Genomic DNA, 17,565 nt, shown 5'->3' with positions numbered 1-17,565 from the left:
CCTGTGTGTTTGTGGGCTTGGACGGGTTTGTGTGTGTGCGTCTGCGTGTGTCTGTTTGTCTGTGTGTCTGTGTGTGTGTGTGTGTGTCGGTGTCGTGTGCCTCTGCTTGTGTGTGTGTGTGTGTGTGTGTGTGTGTGTGTGTGTGTGTGTGTGTGTGTGTGTGTGTGTGTGTGTGTGTGTGTGTGTGTGTGTGTGTGTGTGTGTGCCTCTGCTTGTGTGTGTGTGTGTGTGTGTGTGTCTGTGTGCCTCTGCTTGTGTGTGTGTGTGTGTGTGTGTGTGTGTGTGTGTCTGTGTGCCTCTGCTTGTGTGTGTGTGTGTGTGTGTGTGTGCCTCAGCGTCTGGGCTGTGACAACCTCCTGGAGTCCACCCAGCAGGAGGATGCGTGTCTTCAGTGCGGGGGGAGCGGGCAGTCCTGCCGCCGCGTCCAGAACACCTTCTCTGTCCAGAGCCTGCCCAACGGTACGGCTAGCCCTAGCATTAGCATTAGCATTAGCCCTGGTGTTAGCCTCAGAATTAGCCTTAGTGTTAGCATAAGCATTAGCATTAACCCTAGTGTTAGCCTTATGATTAGCCTTAGCATTAGTTTTAGCATAAGCATTAGCATTAGCCTCAGCGTTAGCCTAACTGCATCAGGACAGATCTTTATGAATAAACGGTCTTTATAGGACAGATCTTTATGAATGAACGGTCTTTATAGGACAGATCTTTATGAATGAACGGTCTTTTTCCCGCAGGTTACAACCAGATGTTCATCATCCCTGTAGGCGCGACCAGCATCCGCATCACAGAGACCACGCCCACTCGCAACTACTTCGGTGAGCCCCAGCAAAGACTGGGAACTGTGGTTGTCTCTATTGGGATTTGAATAGTTCCCTAAACACCTTTTTAATCTGTTAAGCGCTGACTCTGTTGTTTTCAAATGGGCGATGGAAATACATTTATTTGAGTCGTACTAACAAACCGTTTAGCTCGCTTAGATATCCTTTCTTCTCGATTAGTCAAAGAGTTATTTTTTAACCAAACACAATCAGGTTAAATGATACAAGAACACACAAATAATTGTATAAGGTGATCGATATCATTAGCTCGTCTCCTAGCGTATTTTAGCTTGCGCGGTTAAGGGTTTAGCGGTTGGGTTTTGGTTCCTCTGTTCCTCATCGTTCCTCTCTTCCTCATCGTTCCTCTGTTCCTCATCGTTCCTCTGTTCCTCATCGTTCCTCTGTTCCTCATCGTTCCTCTGTTCCTCATCGTTCCTCTCTTCCTCATTGTTCCTCTGTTCCTCATCGTTCCTCTGTTCCTCATCGTTCCTCTGTTCCTCATCGTTCCTCTCTTCCTCATCGTTCCTCTGTTCCTCATCGTTCCTCTCTTCCTCATCGTTCCTCTCTTCCTCATCGTTCCTCTCTTCCTCATCGTTCCTCTGTTCCTCATCGTTCCTCTGTTCCTCATCGTTCCTCTGTTCCTCATCGTTCCTCTGTTCCTCATCGTTCCTCTGTTCCTCATCGTTCCTCTCTTCCTCATCGTTCCTCTGTTCCTCATCGTTCCTCTGTTCCTCATCGTTCCTCTGTTCCTCATCGTTCCTCTCTTCCTCATCGTTCCTCTGTTCCTCATCGTTCCTCTCTTCCTCATTGTTCGTCTGTTCCTCATTGTTCCTCCGTTCCTCCTTGGCGCAGCCATCAAGAACCTGCGGGGGGAGTACTACCTGAACGGCCACTGGGTCATCGAGTTCTCCCGCTCCACCCCCGTGGCCGGCACCGTGCTGTACTACCAGCGCGGACCAGAGGGGGGCAACACGCCCGAGACCATCATCGGCCGCGGCCCCACCACCGAGCCCCTCGTCATCGAGGTGAGGAACCAGGACCTCAGAACCTCAGAACGAACACAGCAATGGTTCTGACAATGGATGCAATCCTCCATATCTATGAGTCATTTCCTTGATAGACCTTCACTTCTTCTAACAGTCGCTCACAGATAATTTCTTACTTTTTCTCCTTTTTTCTTATGTATGATTTATTTCTGTCTTTATTTAGTTAGTCTCCATCTGTGGTCATCCCAGATGGAGACATGAAACGGAAAACAAATGCGAGTTGGACAGTCTTTGCCATTCATCAGTGGTGGTCTGGAGAGGCAGTAGCTCAGGAGGTAGAGCGGGTTGGCTGGGAACCGCAAGGTTGCTAGTCCGATCCCCGGCTCCTCCTAGCCGAGTGCCGAGGTGTCCCTGAGCAAGACGCCTCACCCTAACTGCTCCCTACGAGCTGGCGGTCGGCTTGAATGGCCGTTGCCGCCGTTGACGTGTGAATGTGTGCATGAATGGGTGAATGTTATGCAGTATTGTAAAGAGCTTTGAGTGCTCTATAAATGCAGTCCATTTACCATTTACCATTGTCCAATGAACGGACGGATGGGTTAACGGGTGGTTCTGTCCCTTTCAGATGATCAGCCAGGAGCCAAACCAGGGGGTCGATTTTGAGTACTACCTTCCCAACGGACGCTCCCGGCAGGGGTACTTCTGGAGCTACGGCTCCTGGGCGGCCTGCAGCAAGGAGTGTGGATCAGGTGAGAGGCCTCACCACCTGGTCGTTATGTCTGACGACTACGGTATCGATCGCTGACCACTGGGTCATTTTTACAACGTCTTTAAGGCTCATATTGGATTGAGCTCAAACCAGTAATAAATAATTGATTTAATTTATATAGCGGTTTCCGGACACTCAAAGACGCTTAACAGTGAAGGGGGGACCTCACTGACCGCCACCAGTGTGTAGCACCCACTTGGGTGATGCACGGCAGTCAATCTGTGCCAGAACGCTCACCACACACCAGCTTGAGGTGGAGAGTGAGGGAATTAATGAATAAGCCAATTATACAGGGGGATGATTAGGTGGCCGGATGAATGAGCCTGGTTGGGCAGTTTTAGCCAGGACACCGGGGAATCTCCTACTCTTTGGGATAAGTGCCCTGGAATCTTTTATGACCTCAGTGAGTCAGCCAGTGTGTGTGTGTGCATCTGTGTGTGCCTGCGTGTGTGCGTGTGTGCGTGTTCCTCTGCTTGTCCGTTTGCGTGTGCCTCTGCTTGTGTGTGTGTGTGTGTGTGCCTGTGCATTTGTGTGTGTGTGTGTGTGTGTGTGTGTGTGTGTGCGTTAGAGTGTGTGTGTCCCATGAAAGGATTGATTAACAGGTGATTCTGTCAGGCCAGCTGATCAGCACTCACCCACACACACAGTCACACGCGCACACACACACACACACACACACACACACACACACACACACACACACACACACACACACACACACACACACACACACACACACACACACACACACACACACACACACACACACACACACACACACACACACACACACACTGGTGTGAGCTCACACCAGTGCTATGGTTTCCTATCTAGAATTTGTCTTTTGGCTGTTCTCTTTTCCTGATGAGTTTTCTGATGGACCCCTGTTCCAGGCTTCCAGTCCCGTCTGGTGTTCTGTGCCATCGATAACGAGGTGTTCCCCGACCACCTGTGCGCCTCCCTGCCCCGACCCTCGAGCAATCGCACCTGCAACGCCCAGGCCTGCCCCCTGACGAACAGGTACGCCAGGACAGACCAGGGACGATTCAAGTTATCACGTGGCCCTGATGGCAGTGGACTGAGAATATATATGATATATGTTCAATATGAGGCTCTTGAGTATGGATTATTCCCAGGAGTATTACTGCAGTATTACTGCAGTAACACTGCAGTAATACTGCAATATTGCTTAATGGTTTGTTTAATAAAGAATAAGGCCTTGGATTTATTAGATTGAAGGCCGTATTCACATTTTAGGGTATAGACACTGTATTATTTAATGTAGTTACAGTTTTATGTAGGCTGTTTTATAGTCTAGTCCAAGACGCTAATGTTTAAGGCTAATGATGAGACGTGGTGGTGGGGCTGACGGTTGTTGAAGCAGCTTGTTTCGCTGGTGTGTCTCATAAGGATGGCGTTCCTGTACGCCCCACTGTTGTGGAGCCCCACAGAGAGGCCTGGGCCCTCCAGGTAACCTCCTACGGGTCACCTCCAGGCCGGACTAGCTGGACCTGTTCCCCAGCTCAAACATGGAGGGGAGAGGACAACGATTATAACAAATCACATTTTTAAAACAAAAATGTGTATCAATCATCCATTTTGTTATCCTTACTCCCTAAAATCGTTTTTAGGGAGTTACTTGACAAATTCCCGGCCGCTGGAATTTGACAGAATCTTTTGGATTTCTAATTTGACCGCGGCCTCTGTTTCCTCAGAAGTGTTTGAGCTTTCCCTAGCGTTAGCTCCTGTGTTTCCTTAATCGTGTATGTAGCTATTAGCAACAGCGTTTAGCGTAAGCGTCTGTGTTCAGTATTAGCAACGGTGTATAGCATTAGTCTCTGTGTTCAGTATTAGCACCAGTGTTTAGCATTAGCCTCTGTGTTCAGTATTAGCACCAGTGTTTAATGTTAGCCTGTGTGCAGTATTAGCACCAGTGTTTAGCGTTAGTCTCTGTGTTCAGTATTAGCACCAGTGTTTAGCATTAGCCTCTGTGTTCAGTATTAGCACCAGTGTTTAATGTTAGCCTGTGTGCAGTATTAGCACCAGTGTTTAGCGTTAGCCTCTGTGTTAGTATTAGCACCAGTGGTTAGCGTTAGCCTCTGTGTTAGTATTAGCACCAGTGTTTAGCGTTAGCCTCTGTGTTAGTATTAGCACCAGTGGTTAGCGTCTGTGTTCAGTATTAGCACCAGTGTTTAGCGTTAGCCTCTGTGTTAGTATTAGCACCAGTGGTTAGCGTCTGTGTTCAGTATTAGCACCGGTGGTTAGCTTCAGCGTCTGTGTTCAGTATTAGCTCCAGTGTTTGGCGTAAGCGTCTGTGTTCAGTATTAGCACCAGTGGTAAGCTTCAGCCTCTGTGTTCAGTATTAGCGCTACGTTTAGCGTTAGCACTGGCCTGTTCTCCCACAGCATCAGGCGGCAGTGACAAAACCCATGACGAGCTGCACTCTGCCTCTCATTGGGGGGGGGGCACATCAAAGAGCTTTACTTCATGTGACCTTTGACCCCTAGAGCTCCCTGATTGCTGTACAAAACAGTTTAGCGGGTCCAGCTCCCCATCACCGTCAATTAGTGTGGCTTTTATGTCGGTTGGTGTTTAACGCTCATTTGAGCACTTCCAGGGTCAAAGGGCATAGTGTTTAGGGGCCTGGGGGGGGGGGGGGGGGGGGGGTAGTATCCAGCTGGGTCTAACACTCTGGGTTCGAGTCCCAATATCCTGATAGAGCCCTTGAGCAAGAGGCCACCCTAACCCCGGCCTGCTCCTTCATGGCGCCTCGAAGGCATTGAGTCACTAAATGACCCCATAGTAGATAGATGTGGACCAGTAGTGTGTTGTAGCTAACGGTGAGTGACGACAACGCTTTCACATTCTAACGTTCTCCCGTCCCACTCGCTCTTAACCTGCCATAATTCTGTCTGAACTGGAAGTCCATATTTGGGCGATTCTGACCTTCCCTCGTTCCCTTTCCATCTAACTCCCCCCCCCCCCCCCCCCCTTTAGCTGGACGATGGGGGAGTGGAACACGTGTTCGGTCACCTGCGGGGGGGGCTCCCAGCTGCGCAGCGTCCAGTGCGTGTCCCATGATGCATCTGGGCCCCGCGTGGTGGAGGACGCCGTCTGCGCGGCCTTCTCCGAGGCCCCGCCCACTCTGCAGACCTGCAACATGCAGAGGTGTGCAGAGTACAGCGTCAGCAGCTGGAGCCAGGTAGGGCCCCCCCGAACCCGCTGGGGGGGAGGAGGGGGAGGGGGGGAGCAGTGATGGGGGTGAGGATGAGGAGGGGAGGGGAATGAGGATGATGATGATGAAGGTGGTAGTTGGGTTGATGATGATGATGATGAGGGGAGTCGTGATGATGATGATGATGATGATGGTGGGGATGATGGTGATGATGATGAGGATGAAGGTGGTAGTTGGGTTGATGATGATGAGGAGGGGAGTTGTGATGATGATGATGGTGGGGAGGATGGTGGTGATGATGATGAGGGGACTGGTGATGATGATGATGAGGATGAAGGTGGTGGTGCCGATGATGATGAAGGTGGGGAATGGTGATGATGATGATTGGGAGGGGTGATGATGATGATGAAGCTGGTGGTGGCGGTGGTGATGTTGATGATGATGAAGGTGGGGAATGGTGATGATGATGATTGGGAGGGGTGATGATGATGATGAAGCTGGTGGTGGCGGTGGTGATGATGATGATGATGAAGGTGATAGTGGTGAAGATAGTGATGATGAAGATGCTGAGTGGGAGTGACGCTGATGATGAGGGGAGTCCTGATGATGATGATGATGGTGGGGATGATGGAGATGATGATGAAGGTGGTAGTGGTTATGATGATTATGATGAAGGTGGTAGGGCTGGAGATGAAGATGACGGTGGTAGTGGTAGTGGTGATGTAGTTGAAGGTTGTAGTGGTGATGATGATGAGGAGGTGGTGAGGAGGAGGAGGGGAAGGGGGAGGCTGATGATGATGAAGGTGGTGGTGAGGAGGATGAGGGTGTTGACGGTCTCTCCCCCGGTCCCCCCCAGTGCTCGGTGTCCTGCGGGGCCGGGGACCAGACCCGGGAGGTGACCTGCGTGGGGTCCGGGGGGATGAGGCTGGAGGAGGCGGCCTGCAGCGCCTTGCCCCGCCCCCTCGCCACCCAGGCCTGCCAGATGGCGCCCTGCCCACGCCGCGCGATTGGCTGGCACGTTGGAGACTGGGGACTGGTGGGTTTAACACACACACACACACACACACACACACACACACACACACACACACACACACACACACACACACACACACACACACACACACACACACATGCACATGCAGACCTAAAACACACACACACACACAGTCCTGCACACACACATCCAGACCCAAACTAACTCACTCCTCCTCATCTCTGATTGGAGATGCATCCACAGTATTATGAGGAGGTGGGGGTCCATGATATTATTCAACAGGACATCTGAGTTCAACAACCCCCGGGATTCCCTCTCCTCTCTGTCTTTGTTTATACTATACCCATCCAACACATCCCATAATACCCAGGACCCACGCCGCTCCTCACTCGACCTGAGTGCGACCCCGCTCAACCCCTCTGTCCTCTCCCGGGTCCTCAGTGCTCCCGGAGCTGCGGCGGGGGTCTGAGGGACCGCCGGGTGATGTGCGCCGACGCCGACCGGAACCTGTACCCCGTGGAGCGCTGCTCCGCCCAGGCCCAACCCGCCGCCGCCGAGAGCTGCAACAGCCAGGCCTGCCGCCGGCCGCAGCGTGAGTCTGACCGCCTGCAGACCGCCGCCTGGTTCTGATCTGGAGAACCACGGCCAATCAGACGGCCTGGTTCTGCTCTGGAGAACCACACTCAAAGTGAAAGTGAAAGCAAAGTGAAACTAAAGGATGGTTTATTGTGGTTTGGCTGCGACTACTTGAGGTTTTTTGAGTTTGAATGAAACTGAATGACTTATTATGGGGTTTTCCATGTTCATGACACAACTTCAAAAGTTTGGAAGAAGACATTTTTCCATACTTACTTGCGAGAGGCAATCACATATTCAGAACACAGAATAGGGATCATATGTAAAGGAAAAGCTATAAAAAATTGTGCAGATAAGACGTGAATGACGTGGTGTTTTGTGTTTTGTGACCCTGTATGTTCAGTGGTTCCCAGCGTTCAGGACCCCACAGGACATGACAACACGCAGACCGGATTCACCCCCTACGTTCCAGAGGTGCCCACCACAGGTTAGAATCCCTCTTGACTCTCCTTCCTCGAACAACCCTTACCTAAACCTAACCGTCAGGATAGGTGAGTCTTGGTTTAGGCATCTAAATCCAAGACAGAAGGTCGTGCGTTCGATCCCTGTTGTCGACAGCCTACCGGTCGTCATCCCTGAGCAGGCTGCCCAAATCCCCTCAACCATGTATCTGAATTCACTTTAGGACACTTTGGATGAAAATATATTCAGAATAATAATAGTAAATTATCTCTAAGTTAATACCTAAAACTTGAACATCTCTCATCGAATCTCTCTCCATCATGATTGATTTGGTTCCCCTTGGAACACAGAACCCCCCTGATTCTAGAACCCTCCCATGGAACCCCCTGTTCCCAGGAGAACCGACGACAGAAGCAAAGCCTAATATGTTTTGCTTTTCTGCCATCCTGTGCCTCGCTTGACATCTTGCCAAAGGGCTACAGTTGAAAATTGGCCTGCTGTCCAACACTGCCACATTTACAGAAATGTAGATTAATGTGCACTGTCCATTAAAAATAAATAAATGAAGTGAAATGCATTCGCGTGTCCCCAGTGCACCAGTTCATAAAAGTGTCCCAGTCGTGACTGACATCCAAACCCTCCCAGCCCCCCCTAGTTCATCGCCCCTGTGCCCCCCCCCCCCCCTTATTATAAAGAGCCTCTGGACATCCCATCTCTGCGTCAGCCTGATCTAAATATCTGCTGTTCACTCGAGTGTGCTAGCGAGTGCGCCCACTGATCTGGGCTGTGCTGCATGGGCCTGTTGCTGACGTACTCTGCCCGGTACCCCCACTCCTCCCCCACCTCCCCCCCTCCCTACCCTCACCCCCTCACCCCCTCACCCCCGGTATAGTTCAGGCGGCCCAACGCTCCCCGGAATGCTATTGAAAAGGAATTCTTGGGTTTGTTCCGACGTTGATCCCCTTCCTGCTCTGCGTTTGTGTACAAGTAGAGACGGATAGGAGGGAGTTGGGGGATGTTTTCATATCGTCTGCAAACATCGTAAGCATGCTACTTTCGTGACACACTGGGAATCACACCCCCAACCAAACCCTGGCAGGGTTAAAGCCAGGCTCTCCCTGTTGTAAAATGGTGGATGGTAAACGGACTGCGTTTACAAAGCGCTTTTCTAACCAGTGGCCGCTCAAAGTGCTTTGCAACCTTCACCCATTCATGCACACATTCACACACCGACGGCGGTGTCGACCATGCCAGGCGACGGCCATCTTGCCGGGAGCAGTAAGGGTGAGGTCCCTTGCTCGGGGACACCTCGTCACTCGGAGGAGTCTAGCAAAGGGATCGAACTAGCAACCTTCCGGTTACCAGTAAACCAGCTCCTCAGTTAGATAAAGGTTCTGATCCACTCTGCGCTGGAGTTCACCTCCGCCTGGTGTCATCCGCACGCTGCAAGCATCCCACTCACAGCTGGGGGGGGGGGGGGGACTCCCCTACTGAGCATTGAACCTGAGACCCCGTGACCCTGAGACCCCAACGACCCCACGAACGGCGCCCCCATCATCCCCTCCACGACAGGGGAGGGAGGAAGGGGATCCCAACGACTGACATGTGTACCTCCCCCTCCTCCCCCTCTCTCCGCAGGCCACGGCTCGGCGACCGGCACCGTGCACGACCCCCACAGCTCCGCCCCCGCCATCCACTGCAGCCAATCACAGTACGGCTGCTGCCCTGACGGACGCGTGGCGGCCGGCGGGCCCCGCGGCCTCGGCTGTCCCCGGGTGCAGGAGCTTCCGGTGGCCCCGCCCACCGACGCCCAGCAATACTGCACCGGCACCAGGTAGCTAGCCGCTAACTTAGCCCAGTAAGCTAGCCGTTAACTCAGCCCAACGCAACGTAAGCTAACTGCTAACTCAGCCCGGCTTTACGCTAGGTAGCTGCTAACTTAGCACAGCGCTACGTAAGCTAACCGCTAACTCAGCCCAGCTTTACATTAGCTAGCTGCTAACTCAGCCCAGCGCTGCCGTAGATAACCGCTAACTAAGCACGGCTTTACGCTAGGTAGCCACTAACTTAGCCCAGTGCTAGGTTAGCTAACCGCTAACTTAGCCCAGGGCTGTGTTAGCTAACCGTTAACTCAGCCCAGCGCTAACTAAGCTAACCGCTAACTCAGCCCTGGGCTGCTAGCGGAGAAAGCCCAGGACCAACCGGTATTTACACTGCGGCCGCGCTGGGTGGCGTGTGAGGCGTCTAAATTACGGGCCTGGTTTGGGCTTGGCCTCCGGGGACGTGGGACGTGGGTTTATAACGGCCTCGCGGGTTCTCTGCAGCCAGAGTGGTTTACGTTCCCCCGACACTTCGGGTCTATCTTTAGCCTGTCCTGAACAGTCTGTCCTGCAGCTACCAGCCGGCTGACGGGTACAGAGTGTCCTGTTCTCTCTGTCCTGTTCTCTCTGTTCTCTCTGTCCTGTTCTCTCTGTCCTGTTCCCTCTGTCCTGTTCCCTCTGTCCTGTTCCCTCTGTCCTGTTCCCTCTGTCCTGTTCTCTCTCTGGTTGTGTGTGTGTGTGTGTGTGTGTGTGTGTGTGTGTGTGTGTGTGTGTGTGTGTGTGTGTGTGTGTGTGTGTGTGTGTGTGTGTGTGTGTGTGTGTGTGTGTGTGTGTGTGTGTGTGTGTGTGTGTCTCACTGTGTCTCTGTGTGTCTCTCTCTCACTGTGTCTCTGTCTCTCTCTCTCACTGTGTCTCTGTCTCTCTCTCTCACTGTGTCTCTCTCTCTCACTGTGTCTCTCTCTCTCACTGTGTCTCTCTCTCTCACTGTGTCTCTCTCTCACTGTGTCTCTGTGTGTGTCTCTCTCACTGTGTCTCTGCGTGTGTGTCTCTCACTGTGTCTCTGTGTGTTTGTCTCTCACTGTGTCTCTGTGTGTGTCTCTCTCTCACTGTGTCTCTGTGTGTGTCTCTCTCTGTGTGTGTGTGTGTGTGTGTGTGTGTCTCTCTGTGTGTGTGTGTGTGTGTGTGTGTGTGTGTTAGCTATGGCTGCTGCGGTGACGGAGTGACCCCGGCTCAGGGCCCCAGCAGGGAGGGCTGCCAGGAACACGCTGCGGCCGCACCGACCGTAAGTTTACCGACCGTTACAGAACGGACCTGTGGAGCAGGGGAGCCTACTGAGTCCTCGGGGGGTTCAGACCCCGACCACCGCCGTCTACATGAAGGCATCCATGAGCCGTGAAAGACATGGAATGACCGCAGCACTGCTTAAGCTCCAATATTCATATATTACTTAAAAAGTTAACAGCAACGTTTCGACCCTCTCGGGTCTTCTTCAGAAAAATGGTGAGACCCATTTGATGAGGGGATAGATCCAGGTCATAGGATCAGCTGACCCACGATGTGACCAATGACAGCTGTATTAACAAAGACTAAATGGACTGATGTCCCCATTGATGACTCACTTGAGAGTAAAACTGTATATTTTACAAAGAGGCCATTCAAAATCCAACATCCCAAAAAAGATACGATACATAGCTATCAAAAAGAAAGAGACACAACTTTCTGTGCTTTTTCTTAGCTAGACAAGAGGCGCTAGCTTTACACTTAGACATGGTTTGGTGAGGAAGGAACCTCTGCAAAGGGAAAGGGGCTGTGTTGTTGAAGTATAAATTCAGTGATACGAATCAGACTAGACGTTCACAAATAAAGAGGAACCATTGGTGCATGTACATCTGCCTTTATGAGAGAGAGAGAGAGAGAGAGAGAGGGGGAGGGAGAGAGAGAGAGAGAGAGAGAGGGGGAGGGAGAGAGAGAGAGAGAGAGAGGGAGGGAGAGAGAGAGAGAGAGAGAGGGGGAGGGAGAGAGAGAGAGAGAGAGGGAGAGAGAGAGAGAGAGAGAGAGAGAGAGAGAGGTGTACCATTGGATTGGACCACAGGTCTGACTCCACGCTGGGTCGCTACGCCGGTTAGCACGCTAAGCGAGTGGAACCGCCGCCCAGTTCCAACATTCTTATCTAAAGCTTTCCAACGGGTTCGTTCCCCTCCTCCTGAGCCCACATTGCACTCAGTGTTCTCCCCGTGTCTCTGGTTCCCCCGGTGCCGTGGTCCCGGGCTCCCCAGGCTGCGGCGGCGTCGTCCCTCCCCACCACCAACGCCCTGCAGTGCCGCACCACCGTCTTCGGCTGCTGCTACGACCGCGCCACGCCCGCGGGGGGGCCCAACGGAGAGGAGTGCCCCGCCCACCACCGTGAGGCCACGCCCACCACACGCCCCACAACTCTGATTTATTATTGATTATAAACCCAGGATTCATATGGTGTGGTTCCCGGAGACATCAGCAGACACTAAGTTGAGCCAATCACGTGTGACGACAGACAGACATGTGACGTTCACCTCCTCGACCTGTAGAGGGCGCCATCTCACTGTTTCGCTGTTGCAAGTTGTACGTCCTGGCACTTGATGTACACACCTATTGTGGGGGTTGTGCGTCCTTGCACTTAGAACTTAGCATGATGTAGCATCTTATCCTAGCTATCATTGTTGTGTCCGGGGAGTAGGTTAACCTAGTGATTGGGAGGACTGACCTCTAGAGCGCCGTCTACCGGCAACAAACTCAAATTTGATTTATTATTGACTATAAACCCAAATTAGGATTTATATGGGATGGTTCCCGGGGACATCGCCAGACACTCATTTGAGCCGATCACATGTGACGACAGAAGGAGAGGTTCACCTCTTCGACCTGTAGATGGCGCCCATCTCCACCATTCCGCTGTTTAGAGTTGTAGAAATCCCCGCCAACCCTTCCTACTTCCTGTCCTCCTGTGTTCTCCTTCCTGTCCAGTGGAGCGCGTCGTCTGCACGCTGCCCAAGGCCGCCGGCTCCTGCGCCGACTGGACCGCCCGCTTCCACTACGACGTCATCGCCGGCAAGTGCGTCCACTTCTGGTACGGGAACTGCCACGGCAACAACAACAACTTCCTGACCCGTGCCGAGTGCCAGCAGGCGTGTCCGTCCGGACCGGCGTCGGCCCAGTGGACCCCGGGGCCCGCCCCCATCGGCCCCGCCTCCAGGGGCCCCGCCTCCAGACCTCCAGCAGGGGGCGCCACCTCCGTCTCTACCTCCACCGCAGTCGGTGACGGCGGCGCCACGACCGGTGTGGGCCGCGACATGGGGGGGGTCTTCACCGCCCCGGGTGGGGCCGGGGTCGCCCGGCAGGGGGGCAACGCGGCCTCCCACGCGCACCGCGCCCGCCTCCACCTGCGCCCCCGTCGGCCCACCTTCGGGACCGCGGCGCAGAGCGCCGGCCCGGCAGCGAGGTAAGACCCCCACCCTCCACTGAGTGAGACCCCCCACCCTCCACTGTGTGAGACCCCCACCCTCCACTGAGTGAGACCCCCCACCCTCCACTGTGTGAGACGCCCACCCTCCACTGTGAGACCCCCCCACCCTCCACTGTGTGAGACCCCCACCCTCCACCGTGTGAGACCCCCACCCTCCACTGAGTGAGACCCCCCACCCTCCACTGTGTGAGACGCCCACCCTCCACTGTGAGACCCCCCCACCCTCCACCGTGTGAGACCCCCACCCTCCACCGTGTGAGACCTCCACCTTCCACCGCGGTCTTGGGGGCGCGGCTTCACCCCCGCCTCCCCCCCGCCTCCCCCCTCTCCCGCCTCCTCCTTCCCCGGCCTCCCCCCTTACCTCCACCTCTGGCTCGCTGGCGTAGCCGTCGTCCACAGGGGCCCCTGCCCTGACGGAGCCCGGGGCCCGAGGGCGTAGGGTTGGAGCTACACCCCCACATGTTTAAAGATGACCGCGTGTGTTTACTACACCGATGAAGTCTCAGCGTGTTTCCTCCCAGGCTCCCCGGCCTCATGAGGATTATTATAACCTCCATTTCTTGCTTCCCATTTCTCGTATAAATATACCTGTTTCACTACTAAAAGCTCAATGTGCACTCACACTCGCCTCCATGGGATACTTTTAATTTGTTGCCCGCTCTTAACTTGAAAAAATCTCGGGTGGTCCCCTGATCGCTTCACGGCAAACCTTGTTGGACACTTTTCTCTGCTTCTTGGGACTTTTGGCTACTTTCTACTACTACTACCGTGTTTGTGTTGGTCTGTTAATCTACCACTACCTCAGTGTGTCTGTCGCCATCTGGGTCCCTCTGTTGTCACCTCTGTTTGTCATGTTTAACTGAACTAATAAAGGTTTGTCTGTGATGTTTCATACTGGTCGTGGTGTCCTCTGTCTCTCTGTCGTCACTAAAACACAAAGCTCTCTGTCGCCTCCTGTGGTTTCTGGGTGTCATTGCCTCAATGTTTTCACATTCTTCCGATATTTGTTTACACATCTTCTAGCTTCTTCACAAATTATTACTTATTAATTATTAATAGATGATTTCAGCACCCTGCTATTACTGTTACCTTCAGACTTTTAACTCTGCATTAATATTGAATATTCCATTTATGGTCTCCTGTACATTATTCATTCCTAAATGTAAGTGTTATTTGAGTGAGAATTTTTTTGCATTGAACTATACAGACTAAAAATTATTCCAGATTTCTATTACTGTAGACTGTGTAGAGTATAAACTCAGAGACATTTCTGGTGGACGGAACAAATTGTCTGATGAGCTTAGATGCAGTTTGTCTGTCCCGCCAGCAGAGAGCAGTTTTTGATCCAGTGAACCCAGTATCGGTGGTCTCTGTCCCATCTATCTTTCTCAGTTTCATCCCCTGTCGCAGTGAATGAAGTGAAACCCCGTAATAATGCTGGGCAAAATATTCCATACGATAAAAATATGCTTATTTCATATGAACCTACCTGATTGTTCTAGCTGACTTTGACTTGCCTTTACCCACTTTGTCATTAAATCACCATTACCGATGATTATCAATCAAAAATTGAATTCTGTAAATATTTAGTGAATTCACAAATAGCCATCCCTACAGTATTGTCACAATATCTATATTGAGATATTTTGGTCCAAAATGTACATATTTCATTATGTCCTATTGGCCCAGACCTTATAAAGCTTTAGTGCTTCTGAGCTCTGGTGGGTTGTCAGTAAAGCAAGAGTACACAGTGTACTACTAGGATTATTCTTGATAGTTTGTGTACTATTACTATCGTGTTAGTACTAGCTAGTACACTACAGTACAATACTCCCTCTCACTACTAGTAGTAAACTACTGGCAGTAAAGTAGTACTAATAATAGTATAACTAGTGAAACAGTAGAGTACTAATACTTTGGCGTGGCGGGTGTTTCTCTGGGCAGTGTGGTTCGTACCAGGTGATGATGAGCCAGTCTTACCTCCTCTCTCTCTCTGACCTCTGACCCCTCTGACCGACCAATCAGGGCCCACACGTGGCTCTCCTTTATGTTTGCTGTGGTGACCAGCTGTGACCGGACCAACAGTGGAGCATAAAGTGACCCTTCTCTCTGGCTCTGTCTCCATCTCTCTTCTTCTGTTCCTCTGTTGATATTTACTCTCTTTCGTTCTACTTCACTCTCATTTTTACCTCTTTCTATCTTTCTTTCTTCTTCTTTCTATCCTTCCTTGTACTCCTGCCTCCTTTCTCCTCACCCCCCCTCCCCTCCTCCTCTCCTATCCTTCCCCCCCTCCTCTCCTCCCTCCTCTCCCCCTCTCTCCGCTTCTCTCTCCTCTACCCTCCTCCTCCCCCCCTCCTCCCCCCTTCCTCTCCTCCTCCTCCTCCCACTCCTCCTCCCCCCCCTCCTCTCCTCCTCTTCTCACCTCCCCCTCCTCCCCCAGTCTGACCCTAGGTGGGGCTGTGACCATCGACCCGTCGGACCCGTCCCGGGTGGAGGCCCTGGTGGGCCAGACGGCGGTGCTGCCCTGCAGGGTGAGCCCCCCGCCCTCCTCCACCCTCATCGTGGAGTGGCGGCGGGACGGAGAACCGCTCTCCACCCGCAGGTCAGACACACGCGCACACACACGCACACGCACACACACGTTTTTAACCTTTGACGTCCATATCATGTCACACCAAAATTGTACCGGGGGCGAAAATTTTACCGCCTACGTAATCTGCGTTCGAAAAATTCCAAACCTGCCTGGTAACAGACGATCGCCTCGAAAGTTGCCTGGCAACAGACGATCGCGTCGAACGTTGCCTGGCAACAGACGATCGCGTCGAACATTGCCTGGCAACGGACGATGAACATTCGCGAACATTCTCGCTCATTTATTGAGCGTCACAAGACGAAATAACCTTAAACACATAACTTATTTTACAAATGACATTTATTAGCGCTGCTAACTTTATATTTGTATTGTATTTAATTGTTTAATCACATTTAGGTAGTAAACTGAGTGTATTAACACAAGCTAGCTAGACTATGATACACTTTAAACACTCAGTTTACTAGCTAAATTCAATAAAATACAAATATAAAGTAAAAACAATTGTTATCTGTGTTATGTTATTTCGTCTTTGGCAACATGAGCGCGAATGTTTTTTGAAACCAGCCTGGCAACGGACAATCGCGTTGAACGATGACGCTTTGTTTCCAACGCGGATTACCTGGGCGGTAAAATTTTTGTGTGACAGCAACATGCAAGGAATGATGACTTTTTAATTGTATTGGAATGAACCAGAATCCCTTGAAACCAACGAGGGAACAAAATCACCCTTTTGGAGGAAATGCTTATATTGGGCCTTTAGTGATTGCAGCATCTAATCACTAATTTGTTTTATTTACATTTATCGATTTTCAGATTTTTTTTTACAATTAACTTGGCCATAACTAATCAGAGGTCAAAGTTCAACTGTTGTTGTCTCCCTGACGACGAACTTCTTTGATCTTCTTCATCATAAAAGTTTCATCACACTTTTCACACTTGACCTCTCGACCTCTTGGCCTCTCGTACCTCAGACACCACCAGCAGCCTAATGGCTCCCTATTGGTCGGTCCGCTCAGCATGGCCGACGCCGGGTGGTACCTGTGTGTGGCGACGCAGGACCGAGAGCGAGACCACCGATACATCTACCTGTCTGTCTCAGGTAAACACAGACATCTACCTGTCTGTCTCAGGTAAACACAGACACTTACCTGTCTGTCTCAGGTTAACACAGTGTGTGTGTGTGTGTGTGTGTGTGTGTGTGTGTGTGTGTGTGTGTGTGTGTGTGTGTGTGTGTGTGTGTCCCAGAGGGATCTCAACCCATTCCAACAGAACCACTACCGGGTGATGGACCTTCACCCAGGTAAAAACATTCTCTCGCTTGCTTACCTGCATCTCTGAAACACCTGTCACCCTATTATCCCCCCCCCCTCATGATGAGCCATGATGTGTATGCCCCCCCCTCCATGATGTGTGTAATGTACGTGACCCCCCCCCCCCCCCCCCCATGATGGTTGTAATGTATCTGTATTGCCCCCCCCCTCCATGATGTGTGTACCATGATGTGTGTAATATATCTGTATTTGCCCCCCCCCCCCCTCCATGATATTTATAATATATGTGTATGTGCCCCCCCCATGAGATGTGTGCACTGTATGTTTATGTGATTGTTGCCCCCCCCCCCCCAGGTTCAGCATCCAGAGCTCCGCCCCCTCGGTGATGGAGCTGCGGTCCGGCCAGACGGCCACTCTGCCGTGTCACATCCTGCCGGCCTCCGCCCTCTCCTCCGTCACCATCCACTGGACCAGAGAGGGACACACACTGACGGAGTCCAGGTACGCACACACACACACACTGACGGAGTCCAGGTACGAACACACACACTGACGGAGTGCAGGTACGCACACCCACACACACTGACGGAGTCTAGGTA

At 51.9% G+C, this 17,565-nt stretch overlaps 1 protein-coding gene across 1 annotated transcript in view; it reads left to right on the top strand.

The window, feature by feature from the left end:
* The window catches only part of paplna (papilin a, proteoglycan-like sulfated glycoprotein), a 29,777-nt gene that overhangs the window by 9,232 nt on the left and 2,980 nt on the right, over positions 1–17,565 (top strand). The window contains exons 7-23 of the mRNA XM_060051392.1: positions 336–459; positions 735–815; positions 1,671–1,843; positions 2,430–2,553; positions 3,467–3,593; positions 5,571–5,775; positions 6,605–6,784; positions 7,187–7,337; positions 7,725–7,808; positions 9,422–9,617; positions 10,801–10,885; positions 11,880–12,006; positions 12,604–13,078; positions 15,543–15,704; positions 16,667–16,794; positions 16,941–16,995; positions 17,321–17,467. Coding sequence (XP_059907375.1) covers positions 336–459; positions 735–815; positions 1,671–1,843; positions 2,430–2,553; positions 3,467–3,593; positions 5,571–5,775; positions 6,605–6,784; positions 7,187–7,337; positions 7,725–7,808; positions 9,422–9,617; positions 10,801–10,885; positions 11,880–12,006; positions 12,604–13,078; positions 15,543–15,704; positions 16,667–16,794; positions 16,941–16,995; positions 17,321–17,467 — 2,624 coding nt within the window. The remainder of the gene's footprint in view (positions 1–335; positions 460–734; positions 816–1,670; positions 1,844–2,429; positions 2,554–3,466; positions 3,594–5,570; positions 5,776–6,604; positions 6,785–7,186; positions 7,338–7,724; positions 7,809–9,421; positions 9,618–10,800; positions 10,886–11,879; positions 12,007–12,603; positions 13,079–15,542; positions 15,705–16,666; positions 16,795–16,940; positions 16,996–17,320; positions 17,468–17,565) is intronic.

Source organism: Gadus macrocephalus, chromosome 5, assembly GCF_031168955.1.
Source record: "Gadus macrocephalus chromosome 5, ASM3116895v1".
NCBI lineage: Eukaryota > Metazoa > Chordata > Actinopteri > Gadiformes > Gadidae > Gadus > Gadus macrocephalus.
The sequence above is the reverse complement of the archived record's forward strand: the minus strand, read 5'-3'. Positions and strand labels throughout refer to the sequence as shown.